The following is a 22,836-nucleotide window of genomic DNA, read 5'->3' as shown; positions in this document are numbered from 1 at the left end:
TTAACGTTCTGGCTGATCGGTGTAAACATCAGGTGAACTTTCTGAAAATAAATCTCGGCTCAAAAGCAGTCCTGCTGACTTCTATAAGAGAACCGTTTATTTCTTTGCAGGATAATATACAGAAAGCTGTGTGCGTTATCCCTGTCATCACGTCTCCAAAGGAAGAGGAGAGATTGATACAGGGCTGTACGAGGGTGAGTCTCTGCTCATAACTCGTTCAAAAACGACAGAAGAAATGCACCTAAACTCTAAATATTTTATTTGAACGCCAGCAAAGATAACGCTACATTGCAACATTCTGTTCCTGTTCATTTTCTGATCCAGCCTGCAGTAAAGCTACTTTACAATCGAGGCAATAACAAGTATTCCTACACCAGGTAAATATCATTCATCCATCCATCCATCCATCAGAAGTATTTAAGTGCTTTTGGTTTTCTTGACCACTGCTTTATTCCGTGTGTGTGTGTGTGTGTGTGTGTGTGTGTGTGTGTGTGTGTGTGTGCATTTCTCTGTTCACTCATTCACGTGTGTTTGTTTTCTGAAAGCAACTCTGATGATAACTTGCTCAAGAACATTGAACTGTTTGAGAAGTTGTCTCTGAGCTACAATGGGCGTGTGCTGTTCATTAAGGACGTCATCGGCGATGAGATCTGCTGCTGGTCGTTCTACGGGCAGGGCCGCAAATTAGCAGAAGTTTGCTGCACATCCATTGTCTATGCTACTGAGAAAAAGCAGACCAAGGTAAGATCATGATTCTGCACAAGGATATGATGTGAGATCTCTGCATGTCATCGGGCTGAATGCTTTTATGTTGACTGACTTAAAGGATAGACGCGGAATCTTGATTTTTAAATACATTTTTGAGTGGATAGTAGGGGTGTTCACACGGCAACTTTTATGGCCCTTTTCCACTACCCTTTTTCAGCTCACTTCAGCCCAACACGGCTCGTGTTTCGACTACCAAAATACAGCACGACTCAGCTCGCTTCAGCCCCGCTTAGCCCCTAAAACTCGCACGGTTTTGGAGTGGGGCTGAAGCGAGCCAAAGCGAGCCGAGTGAGGCTGGGGGCGTGAGCAGACACTCCCCTGTGCACTGATTGGTGAGGAGGAGTGTCCTCACACGCCCACACACGCCCCGCGAGTGCGCTGGGATCTGTAAACACCGCAAACCCGGAAGAAGAATAATTACGAATTACGAGAATTTCTGAAGCCTTATGCGCCTCGCCTCATCTATACGCTCTTGCCAGTATCTGTCCGCGTTGTCGGTGACAACAAGCCACAGCACCAAGACCAGCAACACTAACGGCTCCATGTCCTCCATGTTTATTGTTTACTATCCGGGTCGTGAGACTACCGCTTAAAAGATCACTGATGTCACTGTTTGCGCTGCTTAACGACATCACCTGACGTCCACCCACTTTCGCTAACTCCACCCAATGTGTCCACCCACTTCCAGCCAGCACGGTTCAGCGCGGTTGTAGTCGAAATGCAACTCCAACAGCCCTGCTCAGCTCGACTCAGCACGGCACGGCTCAGCCACGTTTGTAGTGGAAAAGCGGCATTACTCCGGTGTAGCACCGGGGCTGCCCCGGTAGAGCGTTCACACGGTATGAAGTTATACTGGTGTAGCCCCTGAAAGCTGCTTAAACCGGTGCAAATCTAACCCTGCTCGGGAGGTGGTTTAAGAAATTTACTCCGGAGTAAATGCTAGTTTGCGGGGCAGCACCGATATAAAATGGGCCGTCTGAACGCTACAGGGGTAGACTCGCTACGCGTGAGGAGAGTTGATTACATACGGGCATTGCATAATTTGCATCCTGGTATTTTGCGCTTCCAAAATGGCGAATATCAACAACAACAGAACTGCGTGTCTTCCAGTGTTGCCAGATTGGGCGGTTTTAAGTGCATTTTGGCGGATTTGAACATATTTTGGGCTGGAAAACGTCAGCAGTATCTGGCAACACTGGTGTCTTCATCCACGTTGTTTTCCCAGCGCTTGGTGATGCCATGACAACCGGGAAAAGGAAGTACATTTTCACGCATGCGCATATTTCATTTCCGCATCATTACTATTGTATAGCACGGTCGCAAAAACTGCCGTGTGAACGCAAGTGGGGCTGCACCGGTGCTAACACGCTTCTCTCTAGTAAGCAGGTTTGTGACGTGTGAACGCTCCACAGAATTTACACCGGTGTAAGATATATCGCAACAAAATACATCGCTGCAGCATCGATGCAAATATGTGCCGTGTGAACACCCCTCTTATCTCCATCCTTGACTCTTGTATGCTGCATAAATGGGAATGAAAAATATATTTTTGAGAGTTAAAATTGACCGCAAAGTTGGCATTCGAGCCAGAGTTGACGAGTCAAAGTTGGGTACACCTTCTCGATTGGTAGGCCCGCCCCCTTCTCCCAATCTGCTTGGTAAGTCTGTCATCATTAACTGTTTCCAGGACCAAACCCCTTTCAGTGTTGCCAACGTAGAGACTTTGTCGCTAGATTTAGCGATTTTTCTTTTTTTTGAACTGTTTAGCAACTTTTAATAAAAAAAATAAAACAAGCGTAGTGCCAAAACTAGTGCCTTTTTCAGCACACATTAGTGACTGTTCTGATCTCGATACAGCCGCTCTTATACAAGTTTAGAAACGGGTTCACTTGGCTCACGGCATAATGCCAGACTTGCGTTTGCAACCAGTCACTGACGACCATGGCCCCGCCCCACGACTAATCACTAATAACCCAGGGCCCGCACATGACCAATCACTGATGACCGTTTTTCCTCTTGACCAATCACTAATCACCACTGTTTGTCTCACTGTGTTGCCTCTTTGTTCTTCGTTTTAAAGGGGTACCAAATATAATGTATACAGTTACTGATGTGACAAAGTAACGTATTCTTAAGTATTCTATCAAATTTATGTACTAGAAAACAACGAAATATCTTGGTAATTGTAAATATAATACTTTATACGCTAAACCGCACAAGAGTCGCCATTTTTAAAAGACCGTGACGTCAGCGCTACCCACTGCACTAGCGGAACTCTCCGAAATAGAGGAGATAAGCGTGTAATCATGGCGTCGGGCGCATCAAGTGAAAGCGACAGCTCTGTCGAATCATACGAAGAGATCCCGCAAGACACACTGCAAGCAGGCTATGGCTTAGAAGGGTACCAGTTTGAACCTAGGAGAGGTACTATGTAGTGGAAGTTCATTATGTCTAACTGTTAAAGCTATTTTAAGTTCGTTTCTTAAGACAAGGATTTTTTAAGACGTTACCTTGTTGACAGTTTCGGCGAGAATCTTCCGCCTTCTTCAAAACAGTCACCAGATGTCGAGTGGTGACGTGCCTTATCAGCTGATGTTACGCTACGGAGGCGTGAACGTCCCGCCCAATTTGACAGGTAGTTCACGCCTCCTGCTGTCAGGTCGCTCCCCCAGGACACATCTGGTGACTGTTTTGAAGAAGGCGGAAGATTCTCGCCGAAACTGTCAACAAGGTAACATCTTAAAAAATCCTTGTCTTAAGAAACAAACTTAAAATAGCTAGGAGAGGTACTCTCGACTCCGGTGATGAAATAAGAGAAGAAAGCTCGGATGACGGCGAGGATGAGACTGATGCTGACCATGGGCGTGGCGAGCGTGGGGCAGAGCGTCTGCGTGCAGGTGACACGGCGTGGTGCTCGTGCGGAAAATGTAACGTGGAGTTGCTCACGAGTCCAGCAGAATTTATTTGCTGCAATGAGATAGGCGCCACCCGTGGACTTGCGAAATCGTCGCAAGAGGCAGAAACAGGTATTTCACACGTGCTAGTCCCAACCTCAATGAGCCAACACAACTGGGCACATACATACGTCATGAGTGTTACGCAGAGAAAATGAACGTGCATTCTGATTGGATAAAATTAATTTCATGCCGGGCTGTTCAAACTGCGGAAATAGTTTACTCGAGCTACTTTCAAAACACTATAACTTTCCAACCTTAGAACAAAAAACTTTTGTAAGTCTTGAATAAGGTTCATTAATGTGTGTTTTATTGTTATATTTACTCTATATATTGCCCTCTGTTCCCCTTTAAACTTTCTTTTTGGAGATATTACATACACTACCGTTCAAAAGTTTGGGGTCACTTTGAAATGTCCTTATTTTTGAAAGAAAAGCACTGTTCTTTTCAATGAAGATCACTGTAAACTAATCAGAAATGCACTCTATACATTGCTAATGTGGTAAATGACTATTCTAGCTGCAAATGTGTGGTTTTTGGTGCAATATCTCCATAGGTGTATAGAGGCCCATTTCCAGCAACTCTCACTCCAGTGTTCTAATGGTACAATGTGTTTGCTCATTGCCTCAGAAGGCTAATGGATGATTAGAAAACCCTTGTACAATCATGTTAGCACAGCTGAAAACAGTTGAGCTCTTTAGAGAAGCTATAAAACTGACCTTCCTTTGAGCAGATTGAGTTTCTGGAGCATCACATTTGTGGGGTCGATTAAATGCTCAAAATGGCCAGAAAAATGTCTCGACTATATTTTCTATTCATTTTACAACTTATGGTGGGAAATAAAAGTGTGACTTTTCATGGAAAACACAAAATTGTCTGGGTGACCCCAAACTTTTGAACGGTAGTGTAAGTACTAAACGTGAGTAAACGTTTTCCTTCATGACAGTCGCGTAGGGTTTTGGGCTCGGATCTATTCCAATGACGAAGGATGCAGCACTGCAGTATGCTGACGAGACGAGCCTCAATCCAGCAAATACAGTCGTTTCGTCACGGCTTAACAAGCAGATACCAAGTTCTACACGTCATCAAGGCTGTCAGTCAGTCCGTTCCCAAGTGTATGGATGCCTTGTTATAATAAAATGACAATTTAAAAACTAATTTCTGGAGGAAAATACAAAATGTGCAGATGGACAGTTTTAGATGAGAAAAGTGACATGGAAAACGGGCTGTTTTGTCATTGAAACATATGGGGATGGGCGGGGCTACACATTATTCTGTAGTCTGCCAGCAGGGGCGCTAGAGCTCCGATTGCATCACATTTTAGAGACAGTATGCTGTCCGTGTTTTATTTTTTTATTTTTATTCTTTTTTTTACACAATCAAGCAGATGGCAGAAAGTTTTAAAGAGAAGCTGTGCGTAAGTGATCATTGCTGTTGAATAATGTGATTCGTTAAACTTTTCATATTACTGCTTTAGTGCTTTTTTTATTTTACGATTGGAGTCCTCCTCTGAAATCAGTCCTGGGAAAAGACTGAAATACAGTGGTGCTTGATAGTTTGTGAACCCTTTAGAATGTTCTATATTTCTGCATAAATATGACCTAAAACAACAACATATTTTCACACAAGTCCTAAAAGTAGATAAAGAGAACCCAGTTAAACAAATGAGACAAAAATATTATACTTGGTCATTTATTTATTGAGGAAAATGATCCAATATTACATATCTGTGAGTGGCAAAAGTATGTGAACCTCTAGGATTAGCAGTTAATTTGAAGGTGAAATTAGAGTCAGGTGTTTTCGATCAATGGGATGACAATCAGGTGTGAGTGGGCACCCTGTTTTATTTAAAGAACAGGGATCTATCAAAGTCTGATCTTCACAACACATGTTTGTGGAAGTGTATTATGGCACGAACAAAGGAGATTTCTGAGGACCTCAGAAAAAGCGTTGTTGATGCTCATCAGGCTGGAAAAGGTTACAAAACCATCTCTAAAGAGTTTGGACTCCACCAATCCACAGTCAGACAGATTGTGGACAAATGGAGGAAATTCAAGACCATTGTTACCCTCCCCAGGAGTGGTCAACCAACAAAGATCACTCCAAAAGCAAGGTGTGTAATAGTCGGCAAGGTCACAAAGGACCCCAGGGTAACTTTTAAGCAACTGAAGGCCTCTCTCACATTGGCTAATGTTCACGAGTCCACCATCAGGAGAACACTGAACAACAATGGTGTGCATGGTAGGGTTGCAAGAAGAAAGCCGCTGCTCTCCAAAAAGAACATTGCTGCTTGTCTGCAGTTTGCTAAAGATCACATGGACAAGCCAGAAGGCTATTGGAAAAATGTTTTTTGGCTGGATGAGACCAAAAGAGAACTTTTTGGTTTAAATGAGAGGCATTATGTTTGGAGAAAGGAAAACACTGCATTCCAGCATAAGAACCTTATCCCATCTGTGAAACATGGTGCTATCTGCTTGTTTTCTCTGCGGCCCCAAAATGTTGAAGGCACCGAAAATGCCAATCTGCTGGAACCTCAGCTCCAGGTGCTTTATAAGACCCTCTATGTAGGGCTCCATGACCCATCAGCAATGAATGTGAGAGAAAAAATGGTGACTGCAGATGGTGAAGTTGGCCGGCTTCTCTGAACAAAGTATCCTGATATTTTTGACTGCTTTTTCCCATCCATTACTGTACACTAGAGAAAACCACGTGCAATTGTCATAGCAGAAAGCCACACGTAAACACAGCGGTCGCCTTGATAAGAAACTAAACGAAAGAATTGCAGAGCCTATCTAACAGAATGCATGGGCAAGCAGTTGATAGGACACTCTAAATATGTTTAGTTTAAATGAATAATTATCTTACCTCCACATGTCCTTCCCACGACAACGACAGATTGTATGATATCCAGTTGCCGGATAATTAGCCTCTTCCCGTTTAAAAAAAAAAAATGTTGGCGTAGCAACAGATGATAGATGGCGCAGTAGCATATTTAACCAGCAGATGCCGCTATTCGGCCTCATTGCGATGCAGCCGTATTTTAATTGTCTATGATGCATGCGTGGATGCGGCGGCAGGGGATGTAGTCAGGGCGGGGGGCAGTTGTTGTCAAGGCGGCCACCCTAACTATAAAGCGCTGCGGGAAACCCTGAATAACTGCAGCTAAACATTTCCGGTAACTGTTGATCAGTCCTGCACACCGGCTTGGAGGAATTTTAGCCCATTCCTCCATACAGAACAGCTTCAACTCTGGGATGTTGGTGGGTTTCCTCACATGAACTGCTCGCTTCAGGTCCTTCCACAACATTTCGATTGGATTAAGGTCAGGACTTTGACTTGGCCATTCCAAAACATTCACTTTATTCTTCTTTAACCATTCTTTGGTAGAACGACTTGTGTGCTTAGGGTTGTTGTCTTGCTGCATGACCCACCTTCTCTTGAGATTCAGTTCATGGACAGATGTCCTGACATTTTCCTTTAGAATTCACTGGTATAATTCAGAATTCATTGTTCCATCAATGATGGCAAGCTGTCCTGGTCCAGATGCAGCAAAACAGGCCCAAACCATGATACTACCACCACCATGTTTCACAGATGGGATAAGGTTCTTATGCTGGAATACAGTGTTTTCCTTTCTCCAAACATAATGCTTCTCATTTAAACCAAAAAGTTCTCTTTTGGTCTCATCCGTCCACAAAACATTTTTCCAATAGTCTTCTGGCTTGTCCACGTGATCTTTATCAAACTGCAGACAAGCAGCAATGTTCTTTTTGGAGAGCAGTGGCTTTCTCCTTGCAACCCTGCCATGCACACCATTGTTCAGTGTTCTCCTGATGGTGGACTCGTGAACATTAGCCAATGTGAGAGAGGCCTTCAGTTGCTTAGAAGTTACCCTGGGGTCCTTTGTGACCTCGCTGACTATTACACGCCTTGCTCTTGGAGTGATCTTTGTTGGTCAACCACTCCTGGGGAGGGTAACAATGGTCTTGAATTTCCTCCATTTGTACACAATCTGTCTGACTGTGGATTGGTGGAGTCCAAACTCTTTAGAGATGGTTTTGTAACCTTTTCCAGCCTGATGAGCATTAACAATGCTTTTTCTAAGGACCTCAGAAATCTCCTTTGTTCGTACCATGATACAATTCCACAAACGTGTTGTGAAGATCAGACTTTGATAGATCCCTGTTCTTTAAATAAAACCGGGTGCCCACTCACACCTGATTATCATCCCATTGATTTGACTCTAATTTCACCTTCAAATTAACTGCTAACCCTAGAGGTTCACATACTTTTGCCACTCACAGATATGTAATATTGGATCATTTTCCTCAATAAATAAATGACCAAGTATAATATTTTTGTCTCATCTGTTTAACTGGGTTCTCTTTGTCTACTTTTAGGACTTGTGTGAAAATCTGATGATGTTTTAGGTCATATTTATGCAGAAATATAGAAAATTCTAAAGAGTTCACAAACTTTCAAGCACTGCTGTATTTGTGTGAATTGTGACAGCTCCCTGAAGTTTCCTGTCCTGACCAGAATCACGTAGATGTCGGAAGGGCACTGGGAGACGGAACTAAACACATGAGCTGGAGTAGATCTCAGGAGTGCTGCGTAATCTTGTCACACGGCAGTCAGTCAGACCTATGAATGATGCAATCTTACAAGGTCAAGGACTACCTCGAAACTGATTTGAGTGCCTTGTAATACAAATTACTGGTGAGAAAAAAACCCAACCGTGTAAGAGAACAGCTCTAGGCATAGATTGTTGCACTCAAAGCGAGCGTGCTCTGCATGTTACTGCTCTGACATTCATGCATTTATTTATTTATTTTCCCCAAGAGCTGAGTCTTGGAAATAGTAATAGAAGAGCAGATAAAGCTGATTTATTCATTCTGCCTAAAAAAAGAAACGGTTTTGAAATGTGGTCGTAGAAAAATTCTGTCTCATCGTCTTGATTCTCATTGGTCAAAAGGTGTTAATGAGCTTTGTATCAGAACTGCACCCTGACAGTAGTTTCATCTGCCAGCTTCCCATTAATGTGCTCATTCTGATATTCTAACAACTTGCACAGGGATTTATGGACTGTGTGCTGCACACAAGCGGATTTAAAAAAAACTGTATAATAATCACTGTTATTCTATCCACATTCGCTGGATATGAGCAATCGTGTGCTTTGATTAGCTACTCTACTACTAGGATATCAGCTCATATACTGTGAGTAGAGAGAAACGAAATAGCAGCGTGTGTCGCTGAACCAACCGAGGATGAAATAAAAACTCTACTCGAAAACAAAACCCCAAAAATGATCAAGTATTTTAAAAGAAACAGAAATGGCTAAAAGAATATACCCCGTATCCGAAATCACTCTCTGCTCACTATAGTGGAATATATAAGGGGTGTTCACACGGCACCTATTTGCATCGATGCTGCAGCGATGTATTTTGTTGCGATATATCTTACACCGGTGTAAATTTTGTGGAGCGTTCACACGTCACAAACCTGCTTACTAGAGAGAAGCGTGTTAGCACCGGTGCAGCCCCACTTGCGTTCACACAGCAGTTTTTGCGACCGTGCTATACGATAGTAATAATGCGGAAATGAAATATGCGCATGCGTGAAAATGTACTTCCTTTTCCCGGTTGGCATCACCAAGCGCCGGGAAAACAACGTGGATGAAGACACCAGTGTTGCCAGATACTGCTGACGTTTTCCAGCCCAAAATATGTTCAAATCCGCCAAAATGCACTTAAAACCGCCCAATCTGGCAACACTGGAAGACACGCAGTTCTGTTGTTGATATTCGCCATTTTGGAAGCGCAAAATACCAGGATGCAAATTATGCAATGCCCGTATGTAATCAACTCTCCTCACGCGTAGCGAGTCTACCCCTGTAGCGTTCAGACGTCCCATTTTATATCGGTGCTGCCCCGCAAGCTAGCATTTACTCAGGAGTAAATTTCTTAAACCACCTCCCGAGCAGGGTTAGATCTGCACCGGTTTAAGCAGCTTTCAGGTAGTCTGGTTAACACCAGACCATATCACAAGTGAAATATGGTCTGGAATCCGCCTATTGAATTTCTTGTAGGGGAGGTGTGGTTTACGATTGTCAACGGCCGCTTATTGGACGTTGCGAATGTCTATCATTTGGTATATACGTAGCCCATGGCCAGTCATGGCAGTTGTACCCGGTGATGTAGTTAGAGCGACGAAGAAGGCGAAGAAGAAAAGGAAAGAGAAAGAGAAGGCAAAATAAAAATAGGAAAACAATGGCACCGAACTTATTTCACTTGTGATATGGTCTGGTGTTAACCAGACTAATTCAGAACAGTGTCTAAAGCTTGATCGAAAGTTTGGTTCGTATCGCTCGCCGCCATGTTAAATGTGATCCGTAAACAGTCCCAAATAAAGTACAAGCTTCCGTTTGTCGAGTAGTACGCGTCACCGTCTTTCCACCCCTCCCCCCTCTCTGATTGGCTCCCTAACTCAGGCGAGCCTTTAGACCAGGGGTGGCCAACCAGTTGGAGACCAAGAGCCACATTTTTGACTGTGTTACCGCAAAGAGCCACATCATACACATGGGCACATGAACATCACCCATCCCTTCCTCTCTCTCTCTCTCTCTCTCTCTCTCTCTCTCTCTCTCACACACACACACACACACACACACACACACACATGCACCTCTGCTCAGCCAGATTAATAGTAAATGTCACACACCAACATATTTACTCCTACAGTACTAAGACCACAGGCTGAGGCCAGTCATTTTTAACAATGAACATTGTGTGCACTTACTATGCATGCTGCTTAGTGGGACTTATGGTCATTACCAAAAAAGGCCACACCATACACATGACCGCACATGAACATCACCCCCCTCCCTCACAGACACACACGCACACGCTCACGCACGCACCTCTGCTCAGCCGGATTAATAGTAAATGTCACACGCCAACATGAGAGAAACTTGCTCCTTCAGTCAGTACTAATACCACAGGCCAGTCATTTACAGCAATCAATACTGTGTGCACTTTACTATGCATGTTGCTTTGAAATGAGCTAATGACGACTGATATATAAGGCAGAATGGCTTGCCATTACGTTCAACAAAAAAGTATAAACTCTCCCACTCTGTTAAAAATGTCCTATGTTCGTCTTCATATTTTCGTTTTGCTGTGCATTTTTTCATTGCCATTTTGAGAGGCTACTTGACACAAGATACACCTTGCCCAAAAACTTAGCGATTATCTCACGCACATGCGCATTTGACATGACCTGAAAATACCGTAATATACCCAAGCAAAGCAAAGATGCATTTGACGAAAATACCATACTGAACTCAAGCAAAGCGCACACGCACAAAAAAAAAAAAACAACACAAACTTCGATATGAACGTAAGAGCCGCATGACACCGGGCAAAGAGCCGCATGCGGCTTGCGAGCCGCGGGTTGGCCACCCAAGCTTTAGACCATAGTTTCCATGCTGTCTTTTCAGATCGGAACGATTGTGCAAAGCAGCCTGGGATTTCCCAGGCTAGCTTTCAGGGGCTACACCGGTATAACTTTGTACCGTGTGAACGCTCTACCGGGGCAGCCCCGGTGCTACACCGGAGTAAAAGTTGCCGTGTGAACACCCCTATAGTGAGTTCGCCATTTTGTAGTGCTTTCCGAATGTGTAGTGAGAATTATTAAACCCTATATAGTGCACTCATTGTGTCTCACAATGCACTGTGAAAAGTAGCGTACAACCGATGGTCACTAACCAAGCAATATATACCATCATGCATTGCGGTCACGCTGAAAGGGGGGAAAAAAAAGTGTGTTGGAGTGAATGGACAGAGGAAGAAACACATTACAAACGGACATTCAAGTACAATTAAAAATAGTAAGAGAATAGAAAACAAGCTAGAATAGAATAAGACAAATAAGTTAGAGTGCAGAGCGAGGAATTAATCACATCACACACACACATCACATTATCTCTAGCCGCTTTATCCTTCTACAGGGTCGCAGGCAAGCTGGAGCCTATCCCAGCTGACTACGGGCGAAAGGCGGGGTACACCCTGGACAAGTCGCCAGGTCATCACAGGGCTGACACATAGACACAGACAACCATTCACACTCACATTCACACCTACGGTCAATTTAGAGTCACCAGTTAACCTAACCTGCATGTCTTTGGACTGTGGGGGAAACCGGAGCACCCGGAGGAAACCCACGCGGAGGAATTAATCAAAAGCCTCAAATTTGATGGAATAAAAGGCAGCAGGGAAAGAAGAAAAAGTATTCAGCCTTGATTTAAAAGAACTAAAAGATGCAGCAGACACAAAGTACCTTGTATTGATTAATGTGGGAAATGTGCTCAGTATAATATGGATTTATCACAAAAATACATGCAGGTATTTTATTATTTTGAAAACCCACCAACCGACTGATCTGCCACGTTTTAATTGTGCGACAGTAATGATGTAAATAACGGCGCGGCGCGGCGGAGCAGTGTCCGAAAGCGTTTTTTCATTTTAACAATGAGCTCACTATATAGTCCTCTATCTAGAATTCTCTAGATAGAGTAGGGAGTAGTGAACGAGTGAGTGATTTCAGACAGGTTTTTGTTTTGTTCCCCCCCATAGCTCCTGTTCCACACTCCAGTCCAGTTGGTGGCAGTAATGCACCTTTAATTTGGTTTGCCAAATGGCAAAAAACTCTAAAGAAGAAAAAGAAAACCGCAAAAAAAAAAGTGCAACAAAATATGGAATAAAAGTATTTGATGGGCAGAATATATCTTTATTTATTTATTTATTTATTTATTCATTCAAGAATTATTATTGCATTTTTTTCACAAATTGCTCCTGTCATTTTGCCGGTTTACATTCTAAGTGGAAATTATTTTGCCAGACGTTTTGTATAATAGGGGTGTGCAAAATAATCGTCATGACAATGCATCGCGATACTAACTTTCACGATATACTGCATCGATTCTTGACGCCAAATATCGATTATTAATTTTAAAAAATGAATAAATAAAATTGTATGAATGGTTGGCGAACATCAGCTAAAAACAAGTAGAATACAACTTCCAGTCCTGTAGATGTCGCCGTGGAGTTTTTGACGCCCGCTGCCTTCATGCCAGTGGCATTTCCAGCGGCGGGCTACTGCGACCTAGACATTCTGCATAGACGTCATATGCGACTGCGACTCTGTTTACAAATCTCGCTGGAACAGCGCGCACGACATGCTTGAGCGCTTTTTAGAGCAACAGCCTGCCATCCACGCTGCACTCCTGTCTGCAGAAATACGTAAATCTGAGAAGGACATCTGCACACTCACCGAGTCTGACATAACTGCTGCGGTACTACAACATGCTAAAAGAAATATGCTTAGTGAGTGTATTGTTTCCTAATTTGAGGATGCTCCACAAACTATAAATGCATAAGGCATTTAAATATAATGTAAAGTAATGTAACAAATAATATAATGATGATAATTTAATGCACTGAGTAATATAGTATATATATTTTGATATTTATTATTGCCTTGTCCTCCCATACTGCAGGTGCTGCAAAGAAATTGAAAACTGCTGCTATTAGTTTTCTTTTATTATTTTTAGTTTTATAAATCCTATGGAATTTTTGTCATTAGTGTGTCCACTTGTTAAGTATGGAAACAGTAATATTCATTTTAATGGCAACTACCTCCAAAGTCGTTTCAATAAATTCAGTTATGAACTGAGTTGCTCTGAGTTATGCATCAATTGGAGACACTATCCAGATCGTACACAGCCACTGGTAATTATGCTCTTTTTTTTTTTTTTTTACATTTTCACTGAAGTATGTTGAATATATCGCAATGCATCGCAATAATTCAAGAATCGTGATGCATCGTGATAGTATCGCATCGTAGCATGTGAATCGTGATTCGAATTGAATCGTGACTTCTTTGCCAATACCCACCCCTATTGTATAAAGTGTTTGTTTATCAAATTTGCAAAAAATAAAAATGCTCCGTTTCTCAAAATCCAGTGAATGTGGATAGAATAAAAGTTATTCCACTCAATCTCGTCGTACGTGGCTTATAGCTGACTCGGTGCTACGCGCCTCATCGGCTATCAGCTCATGTACGATTCGATTTTGTGGAATAGCTTAAATATCGTGAGGTTTTCTGTTGGGGGACATCAATGTAACATTTTTCCAATTTGTAACATTTCAAGTTAAAGCTGTAGCTGTAGATTTTCAGGATGGTGGGTTTGGAGTTTCTCACTCGCGTGACAAGCTGCGTTTTTGTTTATCTACGAGAGAAAAAGAATGTTCATAGCGGTTATTATGTACTGTAAATGATCACAGGAACTAACTTTCATGAGCATTTCACAACATTAACTGTAACTGGATAAAAAGTACCTTGTTTTATTCTTTAATTAAAGGAGAACTGAAGGCAAATTTATCAAAATTCTATTTATCTCATTTTATTAAATATATAATATAAAAAATGTTTCAAGACACTTTTGAAACTCTTTGGCAAATGACGTTCGCAATTTGTCATAAGCTGTCGCAGCCCAGTGAGATACTGGATTAATGCCTGACTTTTTCCCCGACATGGTTTGCAGCATATCGGTGTTTTAAAGGGGAACTGAAGGCAAATTTTTTTTTTAATCATCAAAATTCTATTTATCTCATTTTATTAAATATCGGAATGCATTTTTGATAGCTATTTTGTCGCTGCTATAGCAAGTTCTGAGTGTTTGAAATATGCTCTGTAATATATCAGTCCATATGTCAAAGCAACGGCCGTAAACGAGATTCGCTGAGACCTGTGCGAGACATCGTAGGACGGAAGTAAAACGTACAGCGGAAATCAAAGCGACCGACATCTGCCAACGTTGTCAAAAGACGCGTGCGCCCTCTTTCGAATGCTGACGTAATCAAGCCGGAAGTTTTATTTGTTTTGATAGCAATCAGGAAAGTTTGAAAAAGTAGGCAGTAATCGTCATTTAAACTCGTTTTTGTGCAATACTTCGTTTGGAAAACAATTCACGTTTCGAAGCCTTGTGAAGATCGCGCGGGTAAGCGACACTTGCTGTGGACCAAATGAACTAAATTCAACACGGCTAAAAACGGAATAGGCTGATAAGTATATTTAATTGTAATTAGTTGCCAATACAAGTCACGATATAAGGTTACTAAAACCGAAAACGTAATTGAATAACGTTAATTAAGAAATAAAGTAATTTAAAAAATGACTTCAGTTCTCCTTTAATACATACTTTTGTAATATTTCGCAAATTGTCTAATTTTGTTGTTGATCTTTAGGGTGGTAACAGAATCGCATCAACCAGCACGAAGCATCTCTTATTTACATGTTTACTTTTCTGTCTTAAAAGTTGTTTGCTGGCATCTTGAAGATCGAAGGGTTTGTGGATTAGGAACATCTCCGTTTGTTTGTTTGTTTGTTTGTTTGTTTGTTTGTTTGTAAAATGAATCCAGAGCACTGATGTAATCCTCCTGTGCTCGGCTGCTTCCTTAGGTGGAGTTTCCCGAGGCTCGTGTCTACGAAGAGACACTAAACGCTCTGCTTTACGAGACTCTCCCGGTTCCTGACAACTCTCTCCTGGAGGCCACGCGCAGGCGAGCTCACTGCTGCTCACACAGCGAAGAGGACGAGAGCGTGGAGCTGAGAGAGCGAGTACGGCGTATACACGTTAAGAGATACAGCACCTACGACGACAGACCACTGGGACATTAGCTGAGAAAAACCGAGTCTTTTCCACTCAAGGGCGAAAGCTCGCGTAGTCTACTGAGAGCTCACATACACACGTTTGGGAAACATTGTCGAGTGAGCAAAAACGATAACACTATTCAGACCGCCCTGTGAGCCGTGAACAATCACACAAGGGTGTCGTATAAATCCATTTCATTCAGATCCTGGTAGTCAGATCATTTTGACTGGTACTTATTTTGGGGGGGAGGAGGAAACACTTGCCAGTTTTCTGGTGACGTATCCTTAAGTGTACTGAACAGCGTGAAAGCGTGAGCTTTCGCCCACAGCCGAAAACTCTGTGAGAAATGTCACACTACATACAGGCAACTCTCTTCTTGATGATATTTAACCACTGTTTTTTAATTCTGCCGTATCACAGTGATGAATCCTGATAATCTGGTCAAAGAAAAACAACAATCAGATTCTTTGTGTTCAGTTGCGTAGTGAAAAAGGACCAGCACCTTTTTAGAATGATAGTGTTTTTAGCCTCCTTTAATGTTTTGTAGCTTTTGTATAGACACTAGAATTGAAATGACTGATATACCACTTCTTGAATAGCCAGCATTGGTTTTCAGAACCTAATCCTATAATGTGAACATAACAAGACTTGCTGGTGTTTTTAAAACATCTATCTATCTATCTATCTATCTATCTATCTATCTATCTATCTATCTATCTATCTATCTATCTATCTATCTATCTATCTATCTATCTATCTATCTATCTATCTATCTATCTATCTATCTATCTATGAATTGTAATACTGACAACTTTTTTTTTTTTTTTAATTGAAACACATTGTAAACTAATTGAGAAAATAGCAATGATGACCATAATTTTGTTGTGTCTTTTTCTCTCCATTGATATTTTAGGATGCCTTAGTGCCACTCATGCCTTCCTGTGTATTAAGTAAACAGAACTGAGCCTAAAGTCAAAATAATTAAGTTATTCCGCGAAACGGAGTCGTACACGAGCTGATAGCTGGCAAGGCGCTGAATCGGCTGTAAGCCAGGTACGACGAGATTGAGTGGAATAACTGTTTTATTCTATCCACAGTCACTGAATTTTGAGAAACGGAGCATTTTTATTTTTTGCAAATGTGATCAGTAAAAACTTTATACCAAACATTTGTTTACATTTCCGCTTAGAATATAAACAAACCGGCGAAATGACGGGAGCAATTTGTGAAAAATGCAATAATAATTCTTGAAAAATAGTGTTCTTACTATCAAATACTTTTTTTGGGGGGGGGGTGTTATTTCATCCTCGGTTGGTTCAGCAACATGCTCCGCCATTTTGTTTTTCTCTACTCATGGTATATGAGCTGATATATATCCTAGTAGTAGAGTAGCCAATCAGAGCACGCGATCGCTCATATCCAGTGAATGTGGAAAGTATAAATTCTGATCTAAGATTTAATCATGTAATGGAGGAATCGGAGAAAAATTGGATACAGATTGTGCTTTTGGAGTTCACTAATGATATATTTGTGATTCTTGATAAATGATATATTTTCTTAAATCCGTAGGTTTATTTTATGAAGCCTTTCATATTCTTTATAAATGATTTTATTTAACTGGACTACGTGTGCTTCTTTAACTTGTACAGTACCAGTCACAAGTCTGGACACACTTTCTAATTCAGTGTTTTTTCTTTCTTTATTTTTATTATTTAAAAAGACATTTCATGTCTTAAAGTAATGATGGATGTTGTTTCTCTTTACTTAGTTGAGCACTTCTTGACATATGTATGGATTAGTACAGTTGTGGATGGAATAGGGCTATTTATTATTTACTGTTTAATCTCATACATTAAGAAGGTAAGAAATTGCACTAATTAACTTTTGACGAGGCACCTGTTAATCGAAAAGCGTTCCAGGTGACTCCCTCATGAAGCTGGTTACGAGAATGTCAATAAGCGTGCAAAGTGTCAATTTGTTGTTTACCACATAATTCCATTTATTTTTTTCACGGTCCGGTTTCCATCAAATCCTGCGCTCTGATTGGCTGGCCAGTGGGTCCATAAACTACGATACGGACCCCAGTTACAGACCCCGGTTATGGACCTCTGGCGACTCACTCGTTCACAACAAACATGGTAGCAATTTTTGTCAACATTTATCTTTTTTTATAAGATTTATTTATAAGATTATCAAAAATCTTATAAATTTTTGCCAGCATTTCTCAAGAGAATAGCATTAATTTTACAGCATGGATAGCGATAACGACAGTGTTCACAGCGAAAGTGAGTTTTACTACCCTGAGGAAGAAGAAATAAAAGAAAACATTTCAGGAGAAAGCTAAAAACCTCTAACTTGCTACCGTCGAGCAAAAACATGGCTGAATCCTGAATGACTCAACTGTGTATAAATAAGGGACTACATAGGCGGCAAAATGTAGGGTTTTTTTTCCTGCCATGGAAGTGCACTTGTATACCGAGGAGGAAGCCATTTGCATTACAGCCGTGAATGAGGATTCAAAATGGTGGCTCGGCTCGGTTTTCCCTTTCGGGCGCTCTCGTTTTCTGTTAGAATTTGGTAAAGAAAAAATAAATATATTATTTACCAGCTTAAGGTCGGTCCGTATGGTGAAATACCGTGGCCTCGGCCTTAAATACTGACCTCAGCCCAGAGGGCCTCGCTCAGTACTTTCAAGACCTTGGTCATGGTATTTCACGATAATGGCCCTCCCAGCTGGTAAATATATATATAATTATAATGTGTGTACAGATGTTATTTCACAGTTTTGATGTCTTCAGTATTGTTCTCCAATGTGGAACACAGGAAAACCTATGAATGAGTAGGCTGTACAAACTTTTGACTGGTACTGTATGTTGAAAAATGAATGTATTTCTGAAATTTCACAATTTGACACGCAGTTCTTGTATGCAATCATTCTATACACCCACTGCCCACTTTAATAGGAACATCTGTACTCATTCATGCAGTTATCCAGTCAGCCAATCATGTGGCAGCAGCTTAATGCATAAAATCCTGCAGATACAGATAGTGTTTCACTTAACAGTCACATTAAACATCAGAATGGGGGAAAACATGAGTTCTTGGTGTCTTTGTCCATGGCATGATCAGTGCCAGATGAGCTGGTTTGATTATTTCTATTGAGTTTACATACTAGTACATTAATGACCGGATCAGACTACATGATATTTTTGTTTTTCACAATGGACTCCATGTCGAATTGGACAATCATAGTGCAAAAAATTCTTGCCGTGTCTGGGTTGGAAGACTGGCAACACTACAAGTTTGATCCCGACCAATCCTTGTTCATGTCCTTGCATGTTGTCGGCAGGCTTGTAGTCCGACTCCTGCCCTAATTTTAAGGACTAGTGACTTGGGCTCATGCATTAATTGCATTCAAACTTGTTAATTGGAGACGAGGACTCTGATTTTTTTTTTCTTTAGTTTTTGTAACATGCCATAATAATTTGCCATAAGATATTTATATCTACATTAATCTTTATACTAATTTTATGCAAGAGAATGCACATGTGGGCGGCACGGTGGTGTAGTGGTTAGCGCTGTCGCCTCACAGCAAGAAGGTCTGGGTTCGAGCCCCGTGGCCGACGAGGGCCTTTCTGTGCGGAGTTTGCATGTTCTCCCCGTGTCTGCGTGGGTTTCCTCCGGGTGCTCCGGTTTCCCCCACAGTCCAAAGACATGCAGGTTAGGTTAACTGGTGACTCTAAATTGACCGTAGGTGTGAATGTGAGTGTGAATGGTTGTCTGTGTCTATGTGTCAGCCCTCTGATGACCTGGCGACTTGTCCAGGGTGTACCCCACCTTTCGCCCGTAGTCAGCTGGGATAGGCTCCAGCTTGCCTGCGACCCTGTAGAACAGGATAAAGCGGCTAGAGATGATGAGATGAGAATGCACATTCGCCTGTTCATACATCATGTTCAGGAACAAACTAACGTTAATGGCGCTAAAACGCCTGGAGAGAAGCCCCTAGGATTGTCCGCTTTGCTTATACAGACTTTTCGTGCAGTGGGAAAAAATGCACTGCTGTGTGTTCCATATGTAGAAGAACTATCGAGGAGACGACAGGGACAACCTTGAACTTCAGTTGTCATTTGGTAAGACTCCACCCAGAGAAGGAAGTGACACACTATGTTTATTGCGCTGTTGATAGTGGGCGGGGCTTGCTGAGCGATGAACTAGCTAGTGTTAACCCTCTCTCATGTTATTTGCTCTGTTGATAGTGGGCGGGGCTTGCTGAGCAATGAACTAGCTAGTGTCAAGTCAAGTTTATTTGTATAGCGCTTTTAACAATAAACATTGTCACTAAGCAGCTTTACAGAATTTGAACGACTTAACACATGAGCTAATTTTATCCCTAATCTATCCCCAATGAGCAAGCCTGTGGCGATGGTGGCAAGGAAAAACTCCCTCAGACGACATGAGGAAGAAACCTCGAGAGGAACCAGACTCAAATGGAACCCATCCTCATTTGGGCAACAACAGACAGCATGACTATAATTTTAACAGTTTTAACATGAACTCAGTTTCGCTGATGTTAATAAACTCTTCATTGATGGAAACTTGAGTGCAAAACTGTTCATGACAACTGCAGTCCTCAGCCATAAAAGCGTTACTGTAAGAGTCCAGAGTGTCTTCCAGGTGTGACTTTCAACTGTCCACATGGGGCCGTCTTCCACAGGAGCAATGCGATGAGACTCCAACTAGACATAGGGCACCAGGATGGATCAGACAGGTCCGAGGAGCAGAAGAGGTCAACATCTTGATCTCAGGACTGACATCTAACTCAGGGACAGATTTTTTTTGGGGGGGGGGAGAGAGAGAAAACACAGGTTGTTAGATATGCCCAATGTCACCTGAATAAGTAGGAACAGTATACATATTGCACTGAGTACAAGCAGGGACTCCGGCAACTAACTATGACAGCATAACTAAAAGGGGAGAGCCAGAAGGTAACACAGGCATGAGGGAGCCCCGGGACATAAAGCAACAGCCACTACACCGTCAACAAACTCGAGTGAGCAAGTGAGTGGGGGACTGACAGCATCCATACATCCCAGTTTACCAAAACACACTGTCTGAGGATCCTCCAGATCTACACCTTTACCTCATAAACACCATTAACACAAGGCTTGACTAAACAGATATGTTTTCAGCCTAGACTTAAACGCTGAGACTGTCTCTGATTCCCAAACATTACTTGGAAGGCTGTTCCATAACTGTGGAGCTTTGTAAGAAAAGGCTCCACCCCCTGATGTAGCCTTCACTATACAAGGTACCAGCAGATAGCCTGCACCTTTTGATCTAAGTAGGCGTGGCGGGTCATAAAGGACCAGAAGTTCACTCAGGTACTGTGGTGCGAGACCATTCAGTGCTTTAAAGGTCAATAGTAGTATTTTATAATCAATACAAAATTTGATTGGGAGCCAATGCAGTGTGGATAAGACAGGCATGATGTGGTTATATTTTCTAGTTCTAGTAAGGACTCTTGCTGCTGCATTTTGAACTAACTGGAGCTTGTTTATGCACTTATTAGAACATCCAGACAGTAAGGCATTACAGTAATCCAACCTGGAAGTAACGAAAGCATGAACTAGTTTTTCCGTGTCATGTAGTGACATTAAATTTCTTATCTGAGCAATATTTAATAGTGTTAACCCTCTCTCATGTTATTTGCCCTGTTGATAGTGGGCGGGGCTTGCTGAGCGATGAATGAATAAGTTTTTTATCTGTAGCCTGTTAACTAAAGCGGGGCAGTCGAGCAATAACGTTAGTCCAATACAGTAGCAGAGACACTTTCACATAAAGGCAGCAACAGCCACCGTCAAGTGGTGCGGGTGGAATCTTGTTCTCGGGCTCAACTCGAAATTTTTTTTCAATGACTTGATTTGGACTCGAGACTGGACTCAGACTCGAAGTTTAGTGACTCGACTACAACACTGATTGTCAGGGAGGACGGTCAAAACATTGTCAATCATGGCTATCAAGGAATACGTCATAGGAGTTGTCAAACTAGGTGAGACAATGCAACAAAAAATTCTAATACGCTAGACCTTTCGTCAGGATATTGTGGGACGTCCCAGATCCCACATCGCTGTTCTTTGATTGTCACAGTGCAAGGCCTTGTCGTCTTTCTTGATGTTCATATTCAGGCCCTCATCTGGAAATGTGTTTTGGCCATGATAAAATTGTGTCAAAATCGGGCTGAATTCGTGTCTGATAAGCAACAGTTGTGCAGGCGGAAATACCTTTTTGAGAGAGGTCAGATTAGAATGGCCAAGTTAGTTCAATCTGACAGGAAGTCTCCGGTCATTCAACTAACCACTCTTTACAACAGTGGTGAACTGAAGAGCATTACAAAACATTACATTAATGGCATCGTTAATGCACTTTGTCTCTGAACTACGATTTTGCACATTTCAATAACCCTTAAACATCTCCACTTTTCAAACTTGTATATTTTAGATTTTTCTTATTTTTTATTCTATTTCCAGAACTACTTTTGTCTTTTTAAAAATTCTTTTATCTTAACTGTTCAAGCACCAACCACCAAAGCAAATTCCTTGTATGTGAGAACGGACTTGGCAATAAACTTGATTCTGATTTAGCAGACAGTCTTATCCAGAGCAACATACAACATATCCAGAACAGCCTGGGGAGGAATTTGGGGTTAGGTGCCTTGCTCAAGGGCACTTCAGTCATTCCTGCTGGTCCAGGGAATCAAACCGATGACCTTTTGATCCCAAAGCTGCTTCTCTAACTAACTATTGGCTTCCCCCCAAATGCCCACACCAATGAAAATTTCCAGTATTTGGCAGACACGCTTATTCAGACTTATATTTACAGTATCTCCTTTATACAACTGAGCAGTTGATGGTTAAGGGCCTTTGCTCAAGGGCCCTACATCTACATCTTTATTAAGTCGGTGAAAGTCATTTGACATCACACCAACTATTAAACAAAAACTACTATATAAAACCATCAAGGTAAAATGGAATGTGAGATGGACAGGTGGACTGGGGCAGTGTCAACAGTAATCTGGGCGTTGTACCGGTCCGTTGTAGTGAAGAGGGAGCTGAGCTGGAAGGCAAAGCTTTAGATTTACCAGTCAATCTATGTTCCAACCCTAACCTATGGTCATGAGCAGGGGCGCCGCCAGAAATTTTGGGCCCCATGAAAGATTAGAATTTTGGGCCCCCCAACTTTGCCCACCCTCGTCACAATTGCACTCTTGTCATTATTTGACTTTTGATAGCCCATGGACCTTGAGTTTGTGACTTTGTTATTACATTTTATGTATTAACCTACTAGAGACTAGATGAAAACTGGTCAGTGACTAATTCTGGTGCATTTACAGTCACAAATGAA

The 22,836-nt window shown here is 41.9% G+C and overlaps 1 protein-coding gene across 1 annotated transcript in view; it reads left to right on the top strand.

The window, feature by feature from the left end:
- Positions 1-17,052, top strand: part of tnfaip1 (tumor necrosis factor, alpha-induced protein 1 (endothelial)) — a 41,117-nt gene extending 24,065 nt beyond the window's left edge. The window contains exons 4-7 of the mRNA XM_060943909.1: positions 111-194; positions 325-377; positions 546-741; positions 15,243-17,052. Of these exons, the coding sequence (XP_060799892.1) occupies positions 111-194; positions 325-377; positions 546-741; positions 15,243-15,461 (552 nt within the window). The 3' untranslated portion in view covers positions 15,462-17,052. The remainder of the gene's footprint in view (positions 1-110; positions 195-324; positions 378-545; positions 742-15,242) is intronic.
- Positions 17,053-22,836: the final 5,784 nt, after the last annotated feature.

This window comes from Neoarius graeffei, chromosome 17, assembly GCF_027579695.1.
Source record: "Neoarius graeffei isolate fNeoGra1 chromosome 17, fNeoGra1.pri, whole genome shotgun sequence".
Lineage (NCBI taxonomy): Eukaryota > Metazoa > Chordata > Actinopteri > Siluriformes > Ariidae > Neoarius > Neoarius graeffei.
The sequence above is the reverse complement of the archived record's forward strand: the minus strand, read 5'-3'. Positions and strand labels throughout refer to the sequence as shown.